This window comes from Peromyscus leucopus, chromosome 10, assembly GCF_004664715.2.
Source record: "Peromyscus leucopus breed LL Stock chromosome 10, UCI_PerLeu_2.1, whole genome shotgun sequence".
Lineage (NCBI taxonomy): Eukaryota > Metazoa > Chordata > Mammalia > Rodentia > Cricetidae > Peromyscus > Peromyscus leucopus.
Window position 1 is genome coordinate 85,120,764 of NC_051071.1, and position 22,854 is coordinate 85,143,617.

Consider the following 22,854-nt stretch of genomic DNA (forward strand, 5'->3'; position numbering starts at 1 on the left):
TCCTGTGTCTCTCCAGGAAAAAATACCCCTGTTCCCTCTCCCTTGTCCCCTTCCCCTTCTCCCTCACCCTCTGTCTCCTCTTTGTCTCTTATTTCCTGCTCTTTGTCGCTCTGTGGCACATACATCTCCTTTGTGCTGAGAACTTGGTCTTGAGATGTCTTGTGTGACACTGGTCCTTTTAGTAATATTTTGTCCTAAGAGTATGACCACCACCGGGACTTCATGGATCTGGATTGCTGTTTAGTGCTGTGAATGATTGATTGATAAATGAAGTGTTGATTGGCCAGTAGCCAGGCAGGAAGTATAGGCAGGACCAAGAGAGAGGAGAATTCTGGGAAGTGGAAGGCTGAGGCAGAGAGATGCTGTCAGCCGCCACAATGAGAAGCAAATGCTAAGATACTAGTAAGTCACAGCCATGTGGCAACTTATAGATTTATAGAAATGGGTTAATTTAAGATATAAGAACAGTTAGCAAGAAGCCTGCCACGGCCATACAGTTTGTAAGTAATATAAGTCTCTGTTTACTTGGTTGGGTCTGAGCAGCTGTGGGACTGGTGGGTGAGAGAGCCAGGCAGGACCGTGAGCCAGGCAGGACCAGGAAAACTTCAGCTACAGTTAATTAGCAGTCTATGGCCTTGGACAAGGAACCTTAACCTTTGTGCACCCATGCAGCGGGGACGTCAGTACCCGTCTTCCAGTTCTGGATGCCGTCGGTTACTCTGCATGACCAGCAGTTCCCGCACACCGTGCACACCTAAGTACTATTATCAGTCAGTGCAATGCTGCCATCTACCCCTGGAGTCAGAGTTGTGGATGGTCGTGAGCTGCCATGCGGATGCTGAGAACCGAAGCCCAGTCCTCTTCAGGAGCAGCTGGTGTTCCTAACCACTGAGTCTTTCTGCAGCCCCAGGTTAGTTATTTTTCACTACAATTCTGAAAAAGGAAAGTTGTATTTAAAGAGCTTCTTGGGGGCTGGAGAGATGGCTCAGAGGTTAAGAGCACTGACTACTCTTCCAGAGGTCCTGAGTTCAATTCCCAGCAACCACATGGTGGCTCACAACCATCTGTAGTGAGATCTGGCGCCCTCTTCTGTCATGCAAGCATACATGCAGAACACTGTATATGTAATAAATAAATAAATAAATATTTTTTTAAAAAAATAAAGAGCTTCTTGGAAAGAATTATTTCTGGTTAATTTTGGTGTGTGATTTTTTTTTTCACATTATTTAAAGGTTTTTTTAAACAATAAAGTTTAGGAAATTAGAAAACAAACGCTTCAAATTGTTAATTTGGTTCTTCCCCATAGGCATGCTTATTCTGTGAGCTGTGTGGATGCTGTGTGGTATACACACATGGTGAGTAAGGTCACCTACTCTTAAAGTGGTAGCCAAAAATAAAAATTCCCATAATACTTAGAGGGCACCCTATAGGGGTTACATGGATGAGTATGGAGTAATTTCATAGAAATAGGATTTGACTGTTTTTAGCTGGCACTGGAAGTATACTAATATTTTCATATAATGGTAATAACACACACCAGTTAGGGCATACAGGGTTTGGAACTGACAAGGCAAGTTCTGGTGACTCTGGTCCAATTCGATGAGAGAAATGAGAGAAGCCTGGGTATACAGTTCACCATCAGAACATGTGTTTAGCAGGCACAAAACACCGGGGAAAGGTAGGAAAATAGTGAATGATATGACCAAAAAGCTAGGTTGGGGGCATGTGGAGGAAGATACAGTGTGCAGGAATGGAAGAAAACCATTATGAGTGGGATGTTTATAGCAGTTACAGAGTGCCTTTCTTAAAGTTCATCCACAGTCTTTATTGTATAACTAAAATACGTATTTCATTTATAGACAGAATCTTCAATAATAAGACACATGTATAATAAATAAGTCAAATTTGAAAACATACATCAGACAGCTTCATGCTTTTTTTTGAGACAGGGACTCCTGTAGCTCAGACTGGCCTCCAACTCTCTATGTAGTTGAAGATGACTTTTAACATTCAATCTCCTTCCTCTTCCTCCCAAGTGCTGGAATTGCAGGTGTTCACCACCAGGCCAACTTATAACCCTTCAGCTTTTTCTTCTTTCTTGGAGGTACTGAGGGTTTACCTCAGGCATGTCAGGCAAACGCCCTACCACAGAGCTGTGTCCCCAGCACGGCTTCCTGCCTTGTCAGTGTTGGCCGCCCCCAGCCCGGGGAGGTCTGGAGGTAATCTCAGTAATTCTTCAGCTTCTTCTTGCAAAGCCTCGGCCTTTTCATGTAACAGCATCTGCAGTAAAAATCAGTCATGAGGCCAAATGTACTTGGCTAGAGTTGCCAGCATTTTTATGTCCGCTAAAAACCTGAGTCTGAGATATCAATATCTAACATTAGTACTAAAATAGTGAGGCTGAAAAACGGCCACTTAAGAACAAGTGATTTCAGTAAATGAAGCTTTTTAGCTGATCACAGTGTTCAGTGTACCAAAAATAAAGGAGCTTTCCCACACTCAAAGATCTACTTCACAGAAGACTCGGGCACTTAAAACTTAATTTATAATCTATAAAATTTCAGAGAATTTTGCAAAAATTTAATTACCTCTTGAAACTGTTATCCTTTACATATACACTTAATTAGCTCTGGAAACTTATATTTACATAGAATATATATATTTCTCATAATTTAGTGTGTTTTTACAAACCCATTGGGATTGAAGGAAAATCCTTTTTTACTAAAGCTTCTAAAGTAAACACAGTTTAATCACCATCCTTCCCTCAATCCACTCCCACTGCCTGTCATTTCTCCCTCCTGTATTTTGTGTTTTAATTAATTACTTAATTATTTAATGTGTATGGCTATTTTTGTCTGCATGGATGTGCATACACCATGTGTCCCTGGAGGCCAGAAAAGTTGGTTGGAATTCCTGGAACTGCAACTTGACATGGTTGTGGTGGCCACACAGGTGTGGAAATATGAACCCAGGTCCTCTGGAAGAGCAGCCAGTGCTCCTAACCACTGAGCCACCTCTCCGGCCCCCCTTCCTATATTTTCTTGAGACAGGATTACGCTATGCAGTCTAGGCTGGCCTCAAATTTGTGATCTTCCTGCCTCAAGGCCCTGACTGCATGCTGCCATGTATGGAAATATGGTTAGCCTAAAAACAGTATACAAAGAAGAAAGTATTCCCACTCACAGTGCCTAGTGTGTGTGCTTGTGTGCCTTTAGTTCTCACACACAGGAGGCAGAGGCATCTCTCAGTTCCAAATCCAGCCTAAGTCACTGACTCAAAGAGCAAACCAAAGTAGCATTTAGAGGACTTTTATAAATAATCGATGAACACTGGGCGGTGGTGGTGCACACCTTTAATCCCAGCACTCAGGAGGCAGAGGCAGGTGGATCTCTGTGAGTTCGAGACCAGCCTGGGCTACAGAGTGAGTTCCAGGAAAGGCGCAAAGCTACACAGAGAAACCCTGTTTCGGGGGAAAAAAAATTTGATGAACAAGACTTTTTTCTATTTTCTAAACATTAGAAGTAAAATGCTGGGATTGGTTGCACATGGGCTTTGTCTAGAGAGCAGAGAAATATTTGTAATACTGTTTATAATTAAAAAAGCTCAGCAAAAACTTCATGAAGGAAAAACACTATGAAACAAAGTGAAAATGAAAAAGAAAAATGCTCTCTCATTAGATAAAATAAGGATTACACAAGAGAAATTAAAAATATAAGGCAGGCTTTCCAATATCTGAGGTAATGGTAACCATATAAATGTCCCATCATATCTTCTAAAAACTACACAGATCACCGGGCAGTGGTGGCACACGCCTTTAATCCTAGCACTCAGGAGGCAGAGGCAGGTGGATCTCTGAGAGTTCAGGCCAGTCTGGGCTACAAAGCAAGTCCAATTAAATGTTTTCCTTTGTAAGAGTTGCCATGGTCATGGTGTCTCAGCAATAGAAATCCTAAGCAAGACAGGGTTTATTCAGCTTACACTTCCACAGCACTGTCCATCACTGAAGGAAGTCAGGACAGGAACTCAAATAGGGCAGGATCCTGAGCCAGAAGCCAGAGTGCTAATTCCTGGCTTGCTTCGTCTGCTTTTCTATAGAATGAAGGACCATCAGCCCAGGGATAAGATCACCACAATGGACTGGGCCTCCCCGAAAAATCACTAATTAAGAAAATGTACTATGAATTCTGAGTTCAGGTTTTTTTTATTTAAATTTTGTCGTATGCATATGGATGTTTCCGGCATGTGTGTCTGTACGCCATGTGTGTGCAGTGCCCTTAGAGATCAGAAGGCATCAGATCCCCTAGAACTAGACTTACAGAGTGTAAGTTACGCTGTGGGCACTGGGAACTGAGCCTGCCATCCTCTGGAAGAGCAGCAAGCGCTCTTAACCATGGAGCCACCTTTCTACCCCAGTACATGCTTTTGTAACTATAACTATCATATGATGCCAGTACTTTGCTCTGATCTCTAAAGCATAAGGACACGATGCTGCGGCATATTTTCAAAGCTTGCTCACCTTTGCTGAGGAAACAATCTGCTTGGCCTGGCGTCTGGACAGATGATCAATCGTCCTCACTAGCACTTCTGGATCGGCATTGGCTAAGTGCATTACGCTTTTGTATCCTGCACTGTATAACTGTTTTGCTCGACCCTAAGGTATTAAAGAAGAATCAATACTGTGAGTATTTGGGATTATTAAAAAAATCCTCAAGCACCAGACAGGAGTAGATGAAGGTAACAATGAAAACATGCAGAGAGGACCCAGCAGAAGACTGCAGGATTTAAGGGTGTGTTTGGGAGTCGGAGCTGACTCGGGAGTTTTCCCACAGCGGAAGTCAGCGTGTGTGCTAAACCAGGAACCGGAACGAGTTAGGCACTCCGGAGAGCAGCGCCTCATGTCTTCAAGTTCTAGCCCAGTCCCTTCAAACACAACCCGGGAGCATGAAGGTGGCCGTGCAGATGTGCTTCCTAAGCAGGCTGAAGAACTGAGGACGGCAGAGGCGGAAGCTGCTGGTTCGGCGGTAACAGAAGGCTGACAACCGCCAGGACCCTTTCTCCCCGTCTTAGGGAGTGTGAATGCCTTCCTGAATCCACACATCACTGCGCCGGGTACCAACTGACAGAGGTGGAGAGGGAGGAGGCGCTGTGGCTAAGAGGCAGGATATACATCCTTAGGGAAGAGCAGAGCCCAGCTTTTTATAACTGAGATCTCTCACTGTGTTTGTTTCTCAATTAGCGACGGCTTCCTGCAGGCCATCGCAGTATTTTATTTAAAAAGAAAAAAAAAGAATTCTGGGTGATCTGGTCTGGGATCAACCGAGTCTTATCTAGGAGGTCTGCAGGGGCGTCTCCGGGCAGGAAGACCGAAGGGAAGTCCTCCCCGGAGCAGGCAGCAGCCCAGATAGGAAGGGGTCTGGGGGAGGCAGGGTGCTCTGCCTGCCATCTTTGCTCTCCACTGCGGGGGCATCTACCCGCTGCCGCCCCCGCCATCCCTCACCGATAAGAACCCAGCTTCTTCGGCCTTCCACCGGAAGACCGCAGCTCTCCAGGAATCCCAGGCTTTCCAGACTGGGACTGCTGCGCATCAGTCTCCAGTGTGGAGACTTCCACCGGGGGACTACCCAGCAATGTTAGCCAATCCATCATATTGATTCTATCAGTTCTGTTCCTCTACGGAACCCGGAGCAATGAGACTCTTTCTATTACCCATTCTGCAGTAACACTTTCAGAAAATGGTAAAACCTAATTTTCTATTAGCAGAAATAACCTGAGCTGGGGAACCAGGAAAAGGCTGACCTCTAGGACCCCGGTCACCTCCATGAGCGGGATTAGCTCCGCCTTCGCGCAGTACGTCAGTTTTCTTGGTAAGTTCTACGAACAGGGCTCTGTAAACCCAAAATTCCTCCAGCTCCTGAGAAAACAAAGATATATCAAATGCTAAGTAAGTTACCTCAAAGTTTTTTCTGAAGTTTGGGTGTAGCGAGGGGTGAAGATGATCCCAAGCACAATTACCATGTGGTAGGCACTTGGGAGCTTCATGAACTCGTTTTTGGAGGAGGAAAAAGATTGAAAATAAAAAACAAGTTATTTCATATCAAAATTACAGGAAGTGGATGTACAGCTTTTGTTTGTGAAGTGACTACAGTTTTTATGTCTGGGAATTATCCAGAGACAAAGTATTAAATAAGGAAAGATCCAAATGCAATGTAATATTCAATGGAACATTTTCTAAGTTAATAAAAACAGGAAACATGAATCAAGAGCATTAAACATGGCGTGGAGGCTATCATATCAACTTATCTTTTTAAGATCTATACTTGAGGGTTGGGGAGCTGGCTCTGAGTGAGAGACCCTGTCTCAAAACAACATGGAGAAACAACTGAGGAAGATACCTCTGATGTTGACCTCTGACCTCCACATGCAATTGTGGCAAGCTCACACACATGCACCCACACATGCGTACATGCCCATGCACGCACACAGTGTGTACCCACACCACCCCGACTCCCGCAGTTGAGGTTGAGATGTTCAGTTTAGTATACACTGCAAACACATACACTAAACATATGTTTGAAATGTTCATTTGTAAAGGTCCTTTCTAGGCTTTGGGTATCACCATAAGAACATGTAATGTCACTCTGCCGTCACCGAGATGCTGTAGACCAACCAGACAGCCAATGCTGAGCTGCCCTGGTGTGGGCCTTCCTGCTACACGGAGAAACTGCACAAGTTTTCACTATTAGTTCACTGTAGTTAAAACCATCTTCTCTCATACAGCCACCGTACTATATTACACTGTTTACACAGAGCTAAAGATTCTAAAACATACACTAATCATCCTTCATTAGCACATATGGTACAATTAATTATACACAAGCATGGACTACAGAGCTTTAAGATAGGAAAGAGGGGGGGGGGCTGGAGAAATGGCTTAGAGGTTAAGAGCACCGACTGCTCTTCCAGAGGTCTGAGTTCAATTCCAGCAACCACATGGTGGCTCACAACATCTGTAATAATAAGGTCTGGTGCCCTCTTCTGGTCATACATGCTGTATACACAATAAATAAGTAAATAAATTTTTAAAAAAGATAGAAAAGAGAGAAAACAAATTAAAACCTGGCAAAAACAGCTTGTATGATATGTCAATTAAAAATTATTTAGGTAGCTAAGTCTGGTAAGATTTGCTGTGCTATTTAAGGAAATTCTACAGTTTTCTAGTTTTAGGCTAATCTACTTCAAATGCATATATAAATAAAGTTTACACACACACACACACACACCACACACACACACACGTAAAACCCCTGTATTTGATGTAGACCCTAGCCTGCCTGCCAGACATAGAAGCAAAAGTGCACATCACTGTGGCTGTCAGAAACATGGTACAGGGTAATCACACGGCAGCCGATGGACTCGGGGAACTTACCAAACCGCCATCACTCATGAGTCACACACAGAAGCCACAGGTTCTAACGGACAGCCTGGAACTAGCAGTGGTCTGGAACCAGGCTAACTCTGCACTTCCACTGACTTAAGCATTTTAGTTGATCCAGTAATGTCTGCGTCATTTCCAGAAGCTCACACACACAGTAATCTCGTAACCAGGTGGAAACAAAGAAACGCTTGAGATAAATCCGCACGCTTTGAAATAACACAGTAACTCAGCAAAGAGGAAAGTCTGACAACTGTTTTTACGAGTTTAATAACAGCTCAAATGAGAGACCAGTAGTACAAATCGCACACTTAACTGAATTACCTCACAGAAATGTAACACACAGGATGAGAACGAGGGCAGCCCCCGTGAGCAGATTTTGTATGTATCCTCGGGGCATATTAAATTTCTCAGACACGCTCCAAACGTTGGTCTCTTTCAGCAGGGAATAAAGGACAAAAGACAGATAGAGCCTGTTGACAATGTTTTGTCCACCTTCTGGAAAGACACAATCAAATAAACTTAGTTGGGAATGGGCAAAAGGTCAAGTGAATGAGACTATCCTACAGGTCAGCAAGGAAGGAATGACTTCACAAAAGCAGCGGTGCACTTCACGTCAGCTCTCCCGTTTTTCTAGTCATCAGGAGATGGGGTAAAGTGGTTTCCGTGTAAAACTACACTCCCTTCTGCAGGGGGGCGTGGACTGAAATGCTCAAGTTCTGGCACCTTGCAACTGCCGAGCCGGGAAGAGAACCTTTGCAGATGCGTTATAGTTTCAAGACTTGTAAATGACGCCATCCAGGATTTCACCATGGCCCTGAACTCGCTGACTGGAACCCACATAAATGAGGAGAGGACAAGGAGACACAGAAGTCCATGAAAACAAGGCTCAGGTCAGAGATGTGCCTGTGAGCCAAGAAGCCAAGGAGCTGCCTCGCCAAGCCACACGAGAGCATGAGAACTCCTGCAGCGTACCCAGGAAGCCGTGTTGCCCTGGCTTCGGATCCAGCCTCCTGAGCTCGAGCAACCGAGCCAGGGCCTCACGTATTCCAAGGGAGTGCTCTGTCACTGAGCTGAAGCCCCGGCTGGTTTCTGTTGTTCGAGTCACCGTTGGCAGTGGTTGTTTACAGTGCCACTAGAAAATGGACATGGGAGGGAAGCAGGCGTGTGGGAGGCACGGAGGTCCCGTGCTCACAGAGAGGCACTAGGGAACCAGGAATGTTACACACACAGGGCTGTCTCTTCAAGGACAGACAACCTGTTCTGTGTGTGTAACGTGTTTTCACTCACAGAAGGCTGGGGGCAGATGTGCTAAGTAGCCTGGTGACTTTGTGCTTATGGCGAGCTTGTTTTTCTCAGTCAATCTACAGGACCCATCTTTATGGAAGATGTCACATGTACATCTTTGTACATGTAGAGCTTGATGTAGCCATGTTGTGCACACAGGATTGAGTTGTCACTAGGAAACATTTTCACCAAAATTGTGATGTACTTAATTAAATATGTCTAAAATAAACCACTTGGGGTCAGACTCTCAAAGTTTGAACCAACACTGACTATGGAGTCACGAACTAGCTTCTTGCCTCCTGGGGATTCAGTACTCTGCTGGAAGGCGGAAAGACCACCACATTGACTGTGCCCTTTGTAAACTGCATTTGCGTGTGAATGGAAGCTGGACAAGCACATGTAGCTGAGTGGTAAACTCGTCTATACTATAAACTGCAAGGAAATATGCTATGGCTCAGTGTCCCAACACGGAAACAGAGAGACCAGAAAAGGCTTCCTGGGACTTGCAAGTTTCTCTTCTGTGATTCTGCTTTTACCAGTGGCGTCCGGGATCTTATTTTCTGTGGCAGAGACTCTCATCACTAGTATCAAGTTAACTTAAACAATTTCGTAGATGGACTTGAAAGAGAAAGAGTAGTTATAAACTACAACGTTAGCTGGGCATGATAGTGTACCTACAATCCCAGCACCTGGAGCTTTGGTAGGCAGGTCAAGACCTGAGTTACATAGCAAGTCCCTGTCTAAAAAGAAAAACAGAAATAGGATACAGAAAAGAATACTGAGATAAATGCTAGGTATCAGTGGATTTGAGTTACAGAATTCAGCGTGCATATAATGGACCATCCTTTAAAAACCATTAAGCTGAAAAAGTATATTGAATACTGGGTAGGCAAAAAGAGCTTTTTAATTTGCCATTTTTAATGTGCTTTTACCATTAAACTATAAATTGAGTTAATGGAGGTTTTGCTTGGAATGTAATTCCAGAGCCAGGAAAAATGACAGAATTATTAAATGGCCGGATGGATGCTCTAATGATAATTTCAAGCGGTTTGCAAGAAATGTCAATAACAAGGGGCAGGGCGGTGAGATGGCTCAGTGGGCGGGGCCGTGAGAAGGCTCAGTGGGCGGGGCTGGTGAAGTACTGGCTGTGCACCTGAGCTTGGTTGCTGGGACCCACATAAAAGAGAGAGAGGGAACCACACCACGGAGTTGTTTCCAGACTGCACATGAGTGCTGTGGCATGAATGCACACGCACACGCACACACACAACCCTCACACGTTAAGAGACAACAAAGTTTTAAAGGAATAGGTGTGGGGTGGAGTTTTTTCTTTTCTCAAATTGTATTTATTTGTATGTGTGTGACTATGAGTGTGTGTACATGTGTGCATGTGTGCAGGGGGCCCACAAGGAAGTCGGTCAGCTTTTGGAAGTGGTTTCTCTCTTCCACTTGTGGAGGCTCCGAGGCTCTTGTCTCTGGCACGCGGTGTAGTCTAGGCTAACTCAGGCTTTCAGGGACCCTGAGGATCAGACTCAGGCTGCGAGGCCTGTGCGGCAAGCGCATTTTCCATTTCTACTGGGCTGTTTGCCTGCCTAACTTTTTCTTTTTTAATGTGGAAAAAAAAATTACGTCTTAAGTAAATACTACTTTTGTTTGTTTTGTTTTTGAGACACGGTTTTTTCTGTAGCCTTTGGCTGTCCTGGAACTCGATCTGTAGACCTGGCTGGCTTCGAACTCACAGAGATCTACCTGCCTGTGCTTCTCGAGTGTTGAGATTAAAGGCGTTTACCACTCCTCCCCGATTAATACCATTATTTTTTAGAATCTGAAATAGTTGTATGTTTAAACTATTAAGCTAGTAAGTATTTAATTATCACAAAACAAACATTGACTATATTATATTAAAATGTACGCACAGTTAAATTCTAGATGCAAATTTTAAAAGATGCCTTATTCTAAGGAGATTTTGTATGTGGTATTATTTAGTAATTAGCCCCAAATTAGTATGATTTTGATTTTACTTTACATTGTAGAGGTTAATATAAAAGTTTAAGAAATATTTGTATTCAGCATTTTGAAAATCTACGCATAGTGTCAATTCTAAAGTAAAAGACCATATCTGAACATTGTAAAGTCTTTTTTTTTCTTTTTGTTTTTTTTAAGACACAGTTTCTTTGTGTAACAGCCCTGGCTGTCCTCAAATTCACTCTGTAGACCAGGCTGGCTTTGAACTCACAGAGATCTGAAGATCTCACATTCACACTTGTCTGCCTCCAGGGTTTCTGGGTTAAAGGCGTGCACCACCACCGCCTGGCTTATGAAGCCTTCATTTCAGGCTACTGAACTGCATGGGACAGCTGCAGCATTCGGTACAGATCAGAGGAAAAGCCATCGTCAATATTTACACTAAAATTAGAGCTATCTACAGAGACTTAAATATATGTAGGAAATGGTAGGGAAGACAACTAAGTTATAGGAGAAACTGGAATAACAATGAAAATTGTAAAAGCACACAGTGTGCTGAGTGGAAAATGATACTGGCCTAAGGGAACTGATGATTACCAAAGAGTTACTTGGTAGACATTAGCCTGAGCTTTATTTTGTCCCAAGACATGAGGATTCTACTATCTGCTTTATAATTAACATATGCTTAATTACATCACACTATCAGCATCTACTGGTATGGTCTGCATTTGTTTTCTTTTTTACTAGAGTACATTTGTTATACAAAATCCCACTATGACATGTTCATATCAAGAGCCATGATCATAACTCCACTCCTTTCTCTTGTCACATTAACTGAATCTTAAAACAGTAAAACGTAAGATACAGCACAAAAGAATCCTAGATTATCCACTTCAATCTTCCAAAATGCTTTATATACTGCAAGGATTAAGTTGGGATCTTTTAGAGTTTTTTTTTTTTTTTTTTGGAGACAAGGTCTCACTACGTAGACCAGGTTGGCCTTGAACTCACAGAAATCTGCCTGTCTTGAGAGAGTATTTTGAGCTTTTTGAGACCAATAAACACCATCACCACCACCACCATCCAGACCCTCCTGTGCAGAATTTGTAAAATCAAGTAGGATAGTGCATATAAAGCTTCTGGAAAACAACTTTATATTGGTTTCTTTTTTTTTTTTTTTTTTTTTGGTTTTTTCGAGACAGGGTTTCTTTGTGTAGCTTTGTGCCTTTCCTGGAACTCACAGAGATCCGCCTGCCTCTGCCTCCCGAGTGCTGGGATTAAAGGCGTGCGCCACACCGCCCCGGCCTATATTGGTTTCTTTAGGGGCTGGAAGCTGAGTGGCAGAATACTCACCTAGTCCACACAAGTATTCTGGGTTTCATCAGCACTACACACACACACACACACACACACACACACACACACACACACACACACACACACGTGTGTGTGTGTGTGTGCGCTACTTATATACACCTATATGCATAATATATATTATAAAACATTCATTTCAAATTGAACTTACATATACAGTTATATGATATTGTGCAAATATTTTATAATATAAGCTAACAAATTAATAACTTTTTTTTAAAGACAAGGTCTAACTGTGTAGCTCTGGCTAGCCTGGACTACACTCTGTAGACCAGACTGGCCTTGAATTCAGAGATCTGCCTGCCTCAGCCTCCCAAGTGCTGGGGAACAAAAAGATCAGGCCAGTAAAGGAGATGATATACTAATTCTGTTGGGTGGATGCAGTTCATTATTTAGAAGACAGCGACACTCACCTTCCTGATGGCCTGCCCCGATGCCTTCTTCCCAATGAAGCTTTCAGAGACTCCAAGAAGAGCAGCCACATTTTGCTCTGCTGGACTGAGCTGACTGAACTACATGGAAAAGGAATAAACACATGGAAAAATAAAACCGTAGCTCTAAGTCTGTCATTTGAGCCAAATCCAGTATTAATTCTGAAGTCACATTTTCATAATTGTAATGGACAAGAAAAAAAATCCCTGACATTTATTTACAAATATTACAGGTTTTAAAAATATAGGATCAGAAGGTAACATACTTTATAGAATTATCAACATAGGCAAAATACTATTTCATCAACACCAGACTGTGCATATGATGGTGGTCCCATAAAATTACATGGCCTAGAGATGTCCCAGCTGTCTTGGTGTGTAAGCACACTTGGTCTTACTGCATTCCTCAGACCACACCCATCACAGATGACTGTGCATGAAGACATGGTCACATTTATGGACTGTGATTATGTTTAATATTAGCGTGAGCTCCAAGAGGAAGGAGACAAGAAGGAAGGGTTTGAAAGTAGCTGTGCCATACAGCACCACTTCAAAACTTACGTGATGACTAAAAATGATACTTAAAGCTGTAGACAGGGGTTGGGAGGGTGAGTTGGGGTGCAGTTCCAAGGTAGAATACACACTTATACACAGGCTCTGGGTTCAATCTTTAAAACCATGGGGGTTGGGAGGGAGGCAGCCACCATTTTTGCCTGCTGTAATCCTGTGTGTTCATTCAGCCAGCCTGTTCACAGAAAAAATCCTAGTACCTTACTTTACCAACTGGTTTTCTTACACACAGGTCAGCTCTCCTGTGTCACTGGCTAGAAAATGAATACTCTTTGTGAGGCTGGGAGACGGCGTTAGTAAGTTCTTGCTGCACAAGCTGCAGGACCTGAGCTCAACCCCCAGACCCCAGATAAGAAGCCGGCGTGGTGGCCCTTGGAGCTCATTTGCCAGTCAGCCTGGACTAAGTGGTGAGCTCCAGGTCCCGGTGAGAGATCCTGTCTCAAAACAAAACAAACAAGGTGGATGCTCCTGAAGATGACACCTGAGGTTGACCTCTGACTCTACACGAATGCACAAACATGCACACCTCCTGAACACACACATACACACCAATTACATATTTAAATGAACCTGAAAAGGCATATATATATGTGTGTGCGAATGACATAATAAGACCCATAGTGTTGTGCAATTAATATACAGTAGTCTAAATGGAGAAGAGAGAGAAGCTCTGAGAGATGAAAGGCCCAGTTCCAAACGCTTCACCAGAGAAGAGGCGGCAGCTAATCACGGACAAAAGTCCAAGGCAGTCAGAGCCGAGAAGCCCTTTCTCACCTGCCTGAAGTACACCATCCAGTCAGGCTCGGTCTGGGCAACGAGGTCGTAGGGGTTGTTAGGTAGACCAGATGGAGAAGGCTTTCCAGTACAAGTCCTTCAAGCCCTTTCTTCAAGTCTCTATACAGAGTGTCACAATAGGCCAGATCAATGGCCCCTAAAGAAACACAAACACAAACTCAGGAGGTGACTGGACCTGCTCTCAGCCAGGGCTGTTGTGTCTGCTTGTCCAGCACTCAGACGGCAGACTCGGACGGACAGTGGGGCTGGGGGAAGATCAACCACATCTACCCAGCAGGCTGAGGCCAGACTGCCTCGCGTGAGGCCCAGCACCAAAAGCCAGTTTAATTAGTCTGAATTTGAACAAATATTTTCAACCTCTCAGAGTTTCAGCTTCCTCAATTTTAGAGACAATAAAGCATAACTGAATCATAAGTGAGAAAACTACATTGAAGATTCGGAGTAATTTCTACATAAATAACATGGATGTACATGGAATATACAAAGTCATCTACGATATTAGTCTGGTTGTGCTGTGTATTATAATGAAATAAAAACGAATACTTCGAGAGATTGAAAATAAACAAATACAAAGTCTTGTTATTCTTGTTTGCGGAGGGCCTCAGCTAGGGTCTCTTGTTCAAGAGTTCAGGTCCTAAACTAAAATCTGTGTATTAGTTAACTAACTATACCAGAAACTTCAAATTCTCTTTTTTATAATGGGTTCAAAGGTTATTTTAATAGTATGTATCAATTTTTAGACAGTTCTGATATTACTACTACTCTATTTTTGGTAATCTTGCAAAAAAATTTCAATGTGTATTCAAACTAAATTGAGATGCCCACTTTATAAGCCATGTGGCTGTTTATAATTAGGAAAATCATACACAATGCAAGTGTTTATAAATAAAAGATGATTAAACAATTTATGTTACAGCCCTATTATGGATACTACAGTATAAAAGGAAAGTGGGCCTGGGCTTAGCACAGGCCCAATATAATCTCAGCTACTTGGAGGCTGAGGCAGGAGGATAGCAAGTTCAAGGGCTACCTGGGCTAGAGTTGACCAGCTAGCCTGGTCAACTTAGTGAAACCCAGTTTCAGAATTAAAAGAGCGAGCTGGGAATGTAGCTCAGTGGCTGCAGTGTGCCTGCCTGTGTGATGCAGCCTCGGGTTCACTGTGCTTTACATACACAGTTCCATTCAAAGGTGAACAAGGTACATATAGACACATATGTATCTATGTTGAAAAACAGTCAGGTGCCACCTGCCAGGGACACACTGCCCCTGTGTAAACACGGAAGAGATGGCTAACGCCACCACTAAGTGACAGGATCCTTTTGGACCACTGTGGTGAGTGCGGCCAGTGTTGCCTGACATGTGATGTGGTGGGTGAATGTGTTCGGAAGAGTACACACTGAACTGGAAGCAGAGGGAATTCCTGACGAGTGGGAATGGGACAGGAGTGTGGGACTTCTGAGATAGTTTTCCTTTGTGTGTGTGTACATGTGTGCCAGAGGATGGAGGCCAGAGGATGGAGTATGGTTCTTCAGTCATGCTCCACCTTACTTTAAGACAGACTCTCTCACTGAGCCAAGAGCTCACTGACTTGGCTGGGCCAGTTTGCCAGGAAGCTCCAAGGACCCGCCTGCCTGCCTCCGCCTCCCTTCTGCTGTGACTGCAGACCCACCCTGCCACGCCTGGCTGCTGATGTGGGTGCTGGGATCTGAACCATCTCCCTAACCCCAGATCTTTATGGTTTTTTTTTTTTTTTTTTTTTTTTCGGTTTTTTGAGACAGGGTTTCTCTGTGTAGCTTTGCACCTTTCCTGGATCTCTCTGTGTAGACCAGGCTGGCCTCAAACTCACAGAGATCCGCCTGGCTCTGCCTCCCGAGTGCTGGGATTAAAGTGGCGCACGCCTTTAATCCCAGATCTTTATGTTTTAATGAGCAGACATGGATTATTTTTCAGTAAGTAAATTACAATATACTCATTAAGAAATAAATTCTTTGTTTAGATGTAATCTATATATTATGCACAAAGAAAGTTCCAGAACAACAGAAATTACTTATTAAAAACTTGTTTTTAAGTAATTATTTAAAAACAAAAGCAAACAAACAACAAAGAGTGGTGGTGGTGGTGGTGGTGGTGGTGGTGGTGGTGGTGGTGGTGGTGTGATGCACACCTTTAATCCCAGGCAGGTGGATCTCTGTGAGTTTAAGGCCAGCCTGGTCTACAGAGTGAGTTCCAGGACAGCCAGGGCTACACAGAAAAACCCTGTCTCAAAAAACAACAACCACCACAAACAAAACCTTAAAGCTGTTTATAGCATGTTCTGAGAATTGAAGAAAAACACCCAGAAAGGTGCTATTCCTGGCAGGACTTAAGCTGTGTGTTGCTGAGGGAGGGAGTGGGAAGGAGGCATGGCCATCTCCCTCTCCATACGCTTGTGCAATTACTTACAATTCAAAGTATTTTTTCAACTTCTGAAAGCTGAAGTAGCTTGTGAGATTAATACTTCTAATATGAAATCACAAATACAATTTAGAGAAAGAAAATCACTATTTCTATTGTTTCCAATGTATTTCCTTAGAAAATACTGAGATTTAGCTAAACTTACCCTTCAAAGAAGCTTGGCCCAGCCTTGTAATACGGAAAGGACACTGTAACTCCTCAGAGGCACCGCGGCTGTCTCTGTGCAGAAGCCCTTTCTCTGTCAGGCAGCCAAGTGACTCAACAGTTATTTCCCAGAGGCTTTTCTCTTTCAATAAAATCTTCTGCTGAACACCGAAAAATGTACCATTCATAAACTGATATATATCACCAAGACTTGTTGCGATCTGAAAGAATTCAGGACATCATTGGAAAATTTTTCCTTAGTTCAAGAACGAGATTACTCACTTTCATATCTTAAAGCTATGTGAAGAAAACATCAGCACAAAATCTACACAATTAAAAATTAACAAGAAAAACAACTGAAGGGAAAAGACATCATCATGTTGGCACTTTTTATGCACATTTTCATTAAAATGCTTTAAAAGATTGTTATTATTACTATTATTATTATTATTATTATTATTAGTTTTGCTTTGTTTTGAGACAAGGTTTCTCTGCATATACCCCTGGCTATCCTGGATCTCACTCTGTAGACCAGGCTGGCCTTAAACTCACAGAGATCCACCTGCTTCTGCTTCCCAAGAGCTGGGATTAAAGGTGTGCGCCACCACACCTGGCTCCTATTATTTTTAGTTGGCTGTCTGTGTGTGTGGTGAGGTGTGTGCACATCAATGCAGGTGCCTGTGTGTGTGTGGTAAGATGTGTGTACATCAGTGCAGGTGCCTGTGTGGTGAGGTGAGGTGTGTGCACATCAGTGCAGGTGCCTGTGTGTGTAGTGAGGTGTGTGCACATCAGTGCAGGTGCCTGTGTGTGTAGTGAGGTGTGTGCACATTAGTGCAGGTGCCTGTGTGTGTAGTGAGGTGTGTGCGCATCAGTGCAGGTGCCTGTGTGTGTAGTGAGGTGTGTGCACATCAGTGCAGGTGCCTGTGTGTGTAGTGAGGTGTGTGCGCATCAGTGCAGGTGCCTGTGTGTGTGGTGAGGTGTATGCACATCAGTGCAGGTGCCTGTGTGTGTGGTGAGGTATGTGCACATCAGTGCAGGTGCCTGTGTGTGTAGTGAGGTGTGTGCACATCAGTGCAGGTGCCTGTGTGTGTGGTGAGGTGTATGCACATCAGTGCAGGTGCCTGTGTGTGTGGTGAGGTGTGTGCACATCAGTGCAGGTGCCTGTGTGTGTAGTGAGGTGTGTGCGCATCAGTGCAGGTGCCTGTGTGTGTGGTAAGGTGTGTGCACATCAGTGCAGGTGCCTGTGTGTGTAGTGAGGTGTGTGCACATCAGTGCAGGTACCTGTGTGTGTGGTAAGGTGTGTGCACATCAGTGCAGGTGCCTGTGGAGGGCAGAGGCATTGGATCCCTGGAGCTGGAGTTACAGGTGCCTATCAATCACCCGATGTGGGTGCTGGGAACTGAACTTGCGTCCTCTGCAACAACAGTACTGGCCTTAACGTCTGAGCCACCCCAGCCCCCAAATGCTGTTCAGTTTTTATACTACCCCCAAAGCTGTGCTGTTTGGCCTCCCCAGCCAGTCCCCCCAGTCCCACGCAGACTCCTTTGGCATCCTCTCTCCATCCACTTCTAGCTCCCATGGAAGCATCTCTCAGGTCTAAGAACTGCATTAAAAAGGAAACATGGAAACACAGCTAAAAGAATCCACACAACAGCGTCCGGCAGCCTTTGCCCGAGGGGTCACCGTCCTCCTTCCGCCTTTCTCTCCTCGTCCGCCCTGGGTTCCATTCCTTTCCCCTCCTCCTCCATTGTCCTTTACAACTTACAACAGCGATCCTAACATCCTGCACTTGCTATTCAGATGTAAAACTCACTCTGAATTAGAATCCACTTTTATTAGCCAATTTCACCAAAATCAGCATATTAAAATATGATCGATCAATAGTACACTCTTACAATTCTGATGATACTTCAATGGGGATATTTAAATAATCATTTTATATTAAACCAATATAAGGAATAATAAAAATATTATGGGGCATTCATTTTTCGATTGCTCCTCTCTTTCCTCTTATTAACAATCATTTGTAATATTCAATCAAGTTCAAATGCACTTAAAAGATATTCTAGAACTGATACTCAGTTTGTGGATCCCTAATGTACTTAAGCTTCTGTGGTGGTTTGAATGAGATGCTCCTCATGGTCTCAGGAGTTTGAATGCTTGGTCTTCAGTTGCTGCTTGGGCGGGGCCTTGCTGGAGGAGTATACCACCAGGGGTGGGCTTCGATGGTTTAATATGCCACACTCCATTCCCATTCAGAGCCCTGTTTTCTGCTTGTAGTTTGAGATGTGAGCTTGCAGCTTCCAGCTTCCAGCTCGACGACAGGTCTGCCACCTGCTGGATCCTATTCCCACCATTATGGACCCTAACCCTCTGGAACCATAAGCCCAAATGAACTCTTTCTTCGACAAGTTGTCTTGGTTGTGGTTTTTATCTCAGTAATAGAAATAACTAAGTTCCCATGCTACTTCTCTCCTGACCATCACAGTTGATGCGGTAGAAGGCTGGGTAGAGCAGGTGCATGGGGAGTCTCTGCCTGACTCACCTACCTGTCTTCATGTCATCTTCCCACTCCTCTCTGGGAAGCCTGGCCAAGATTTCAACCTGGGCCAGCCTCTATCTACCTTTGGACTACTCCAAAGTCAAGTCCGTTAAAGCATTTATTGAGTGCCAACCACATACCAAGTTGGTGTAAGGCACTGGAATGCAAGGGTCACAAATAGAAACGTAAGCCCCGTCTTTTCAGGGCTTTAGAGCAGGGGGATGTTATTAGTCAAAAAAAAAAAGTAACAAAACACGACCTCAAACTGAAACATGACCTCAAACTGACCCGTGCTGTTAAAGGACCAGAATGCAGTTCTACAAAGGAAATAACAGACTGACTGAGAGGTGTAGGGAGGCATCCCCAAGGAAGATGGGCAAGCAACACATCTAGGGATCATTAAGGTCTTAGTGCACCTTACCTTAGAGAAGTGTAAACAAAAGCCAGGGTTTCTGGAATGGAGAGCAAAAACCATGCAAGAGACCAGACTGGAGAGACAAGCTGAGGCTGCATTAGCCAGGCACCAGGAGGAGAAATCTTGGTTAATATTCTTTTCCTTTGGGTTTCTGTTTTATTTTTAAGACAGGGTCTCATGTAGCCCAGCTGGTCTTCAACTCCTGATTTGTCTGCCTCCACTTCCTAGGGGCTGGGACTACAGGTATATGACCACTATCCCAGGTTTTGGGTTAATTTTTTGTTTTTTAAAGACCGAGTCCTACTATGTACACTTAGCTGGCCGGGAACTCACAAAGGTCTTCTTACCTCTGTCTCCCAAGTGCTGGGATTAGAGATGTCGTGGAACATGCCTGGGTTCAATTTTTAGAGCAACAGGAAACCACTAACAAAGTGGAAGTGGAAAGAGAGACATATGCACTTCTATTTTGTAACTACTCCATGTGAAGCATCACTTGGAGGGGATGTGGCAGGCCAGGCAGTGCATGCAGGGAGCCGTCAGAAGATAGGAAAGCGAGGATTCAGCAAGGGACCCAGGCATGCAGTGCAGGTCTACACTTGAGAGCAGCCTATTGCTCTTTGCTTCCAATTCAATGTTTGTAAAATAGAAATTATACTTAGCTCGAGGATTTGAGTCCTTAAGGTGTTTATCAGGGTATCTGAAACACGGCTGTGATAGATAACCGGGCTCACTGAATCTCACGATGCAACTGTTCTGCTCCCTTCCTGGAGTTTCCTGCCCTTCCCGTCATCTGTGTCTCTTGGGATGCCCACTTCCATCCTCTGAGCCTCTGACCTCGGGCTGTACAAGTCACAAGTCTTGGCCGGTATCAGAGCCCTTGTTCTTAGCAAGTCTCTATAACAACTGTTATGTACCTGATGGCATGCTCCTCTGCTACCCCAGTCAACACCAAAGGTTTGGGGCAACTTTTGCCTCTCAACAATCCACTCCAGTATCTTCAGCTTTCTCGAGAGTTACAGCATCCGGCCTATTACCCAGGTCACAGCCCTTCTCCACAGTTACAGCATCCGGCCTGCTGACTATTACCCACCTCACATTAAGCTTTTTTTTCTTGCCTTCTACTCTACCTAGGATGACTTATTGCCTCCTTCTATATCTAGTCAGGGTTTCTCTTTCAACCCCGACTGATGCTAATTCTTCTTCTTCCTTTAGACTTTCATGATGCTAAGTGGCCAGGTGACACTGTAATGACATTCATCTGCAAGGTACCAAACTTGTGGTATCTCTCTCAGTTATGCCTCACACTTTTACTTCCATGTTCATAGTAATGAGGACAGGCTATATGACGAGCTAAGAACAGTGATTCTGCAGTAAGAAAACGCGAATTCAAACTCTGGCTTTTACTACTTTGTGGCTAAATATACTTGGGCACAAGGGCTAAGTTTAGTTAACTCAAAAATAAATCTAAAAGAATAACCCTAAAAAATCTAATTCCTAATCTCATTATTTTTCATACTTGATAAAGACTGTACAAATCTCTAAGATGCTGTTTACACGTTAGTAAACCCATAACGTGAAAACGCACTTACTACACCTAGCCTACAGAGCCTCATAACTTGGTAACATTCTGCTCTGTAGAGCATCAGCTGCTGCCCTACATGTCTGCAGAGCTGGGGCTTGTACAGCCGTCCAGCACGAGGTGACAGTATTGTACCACAGGGTGACAGGCACACTTCTGTCTTAGTGTGAGCAGAGGTGATGAGTTGTCATAGATGACCCACTGTTTCACAGCTTCCACAATACTGTCTCCTAGAAAATAACTTTGGGGAGGTATCAATTATTATCTGATTTCCTATATTTCCTCTAACTGAAGAACTAAAAAGACTCAAATTTAGATTATTTTTGAAAAACAATTCATTTATTTTTATTTTAAGTGCATTGGTGTTTGCCTGCATATATTTCTATGTGAGGGTGTTGGATCTCCTGGAAATGGAGTTACTGACAGTTGTGAGCTGTAATGTGGGTGGTGGGAACTGAATCCAGGTCCTCTGGAAGAGCAGCCAGTGCTCTGAATTCACTGAGCCATCTCTCCAGTCCTAGATTTAGATTTTTCATGTCATAGATTGTTCTTTTTCACATTATATTAGAAGTTAATTTTTTTTATATTTTATAATTTGCCTGAATTTTTAAAACTCTCTATCATCTCAGGTAATAGTTGTCATATTTAAGAAGACCTTTAAAAATACCTTCAAACCAATTAAAGACAGAAACAAACTCTGGATTCCTTTGGTGAATTCCTCAACAAGATGGCTGTAGCAGTTTTCCAGGGGTCCGTTTATCAGTTCCAGGACCTATAAAAGTTAAAGCAGTATTATGTTTTGTGTTGTTACTAATGCTCAACAATGTTCCACATAAAGGCCTTACACTTTGTACAGATCCTGGGAAGCCCCAGACTCCTCCAAAGTCAAAACAAAATCATATCACAAAAACCTAAAGAGCGAGAATTAACAGGTGTTCTATAAAATAAGAACAGAAAAATATTTTTCATTGTCTGAAATCTATAAAAATATTTGAACCACTCTTTCCAAGTCTTAATCATACAGGAGGATATATCATTTAAGAAACAGTGGTAATTAGATTTAAGAGATGATTTCATGTAAGGGCTAGGCCAATGACCAAGAAAGACAGACAGACAGACAGGGCAGTACAGAAGTCTGGGCAGATGGCGCACTACCTGTTGCTTGTCTTTTTCTTGCAGTAGAAGAATACTCTCGCCAACGGTGTCGATCCCAGCCCGGCCAGCCCTGCCAATCATCTGCTTATACTGATTCCTCCTCAAGAACTCTCGAGCCACATAGGGGGCTCTTAAGATGACTCTAGGGACGGTATAAAATTAAAAGTGATCCTCTATGTCAATAACACTACTTTTAAACACAATTCCATTTTATCTACCTGTTATTAATGTAATAACATGTTAGCTTTAAATAAAATTCCATTTACAGTACATCTTTGATGTCCTAGGTTCTTGAGTCTATCTTCTGTAATTCTTACAAAATAGTTAACAATACCCTCCTTTTCTTTTCTTATGAGGGAATTAGCTGAAGTCCAGGAAGTGGCTTATCTTGAGCCACGAGGTGAGTAACAGCCACACCATCACTTGCACTCCAGTCTGGTAGTCGAGAGGCCGCTGAGCAGTCAACAGTAATGCTCTAAAGCGCTGACCGTTCACCTGGAACTGAAAGATCCGGCATGGACCACCACTGATGCTTCCAGTTTACGAACCGATGCTGTCTGTAACCCTAAGGCATTGCAGACTTCAACTGGGCTGAGTCTACGAAAACAGCAATTTCAGTCCTGCTCGGGTATAAACTAGTCTGCAGTCAGACTCTTCAAAGGGAACAGAAGAGTCTATCACTGCCTACAGATTACCACCCTCTGCATTTAT

The 22,854-nt window shown here is 43.5% G+C and overlaps 1 protein-coding gene across 1 annotated transcript in view; it reads right to left on the bottom strand.

Annotated features, from left to right (window-relative positions):
• Window positions 1–1,804: 1,804 nt before the first annotated feature.
• Window positions 1,805–22,854, bottom strand: part of Helq (helicase, POLQ like) — a 39,886-nt gene continuing 18,836 nt past the window's right edge. Inside the window, 10 exon segments of the mRNA XM_037209223.1 lie at window positions 1,805–2,280; window positions 4,517–4,651; window positions 5,797–5,859; window positions 5,861–5,911; window positions 12,472–12,570; window positions 13,834–13,889; window positions 13,892–13,990; window positions 16,454–16,673; window positions 21,656–21,760; window positions 22,144–22,285. Of these exon segments, the coding sequence (XP_037065118.1) occupies window positions 2,143–2,280; window positions 4,517–4,651; window positions 5,797–5,859; window positions 5,861–5,911; window positions 12,472–12,570; window positions 13,834–13,889; window positions 13,892–13,990; window positions 16,454–16,673; window positions 21,656–21,760; window positions 22,144–22,285 (1,108 nt within the window). The 3' untranslated portion in view covers window positions 1,805–2,142.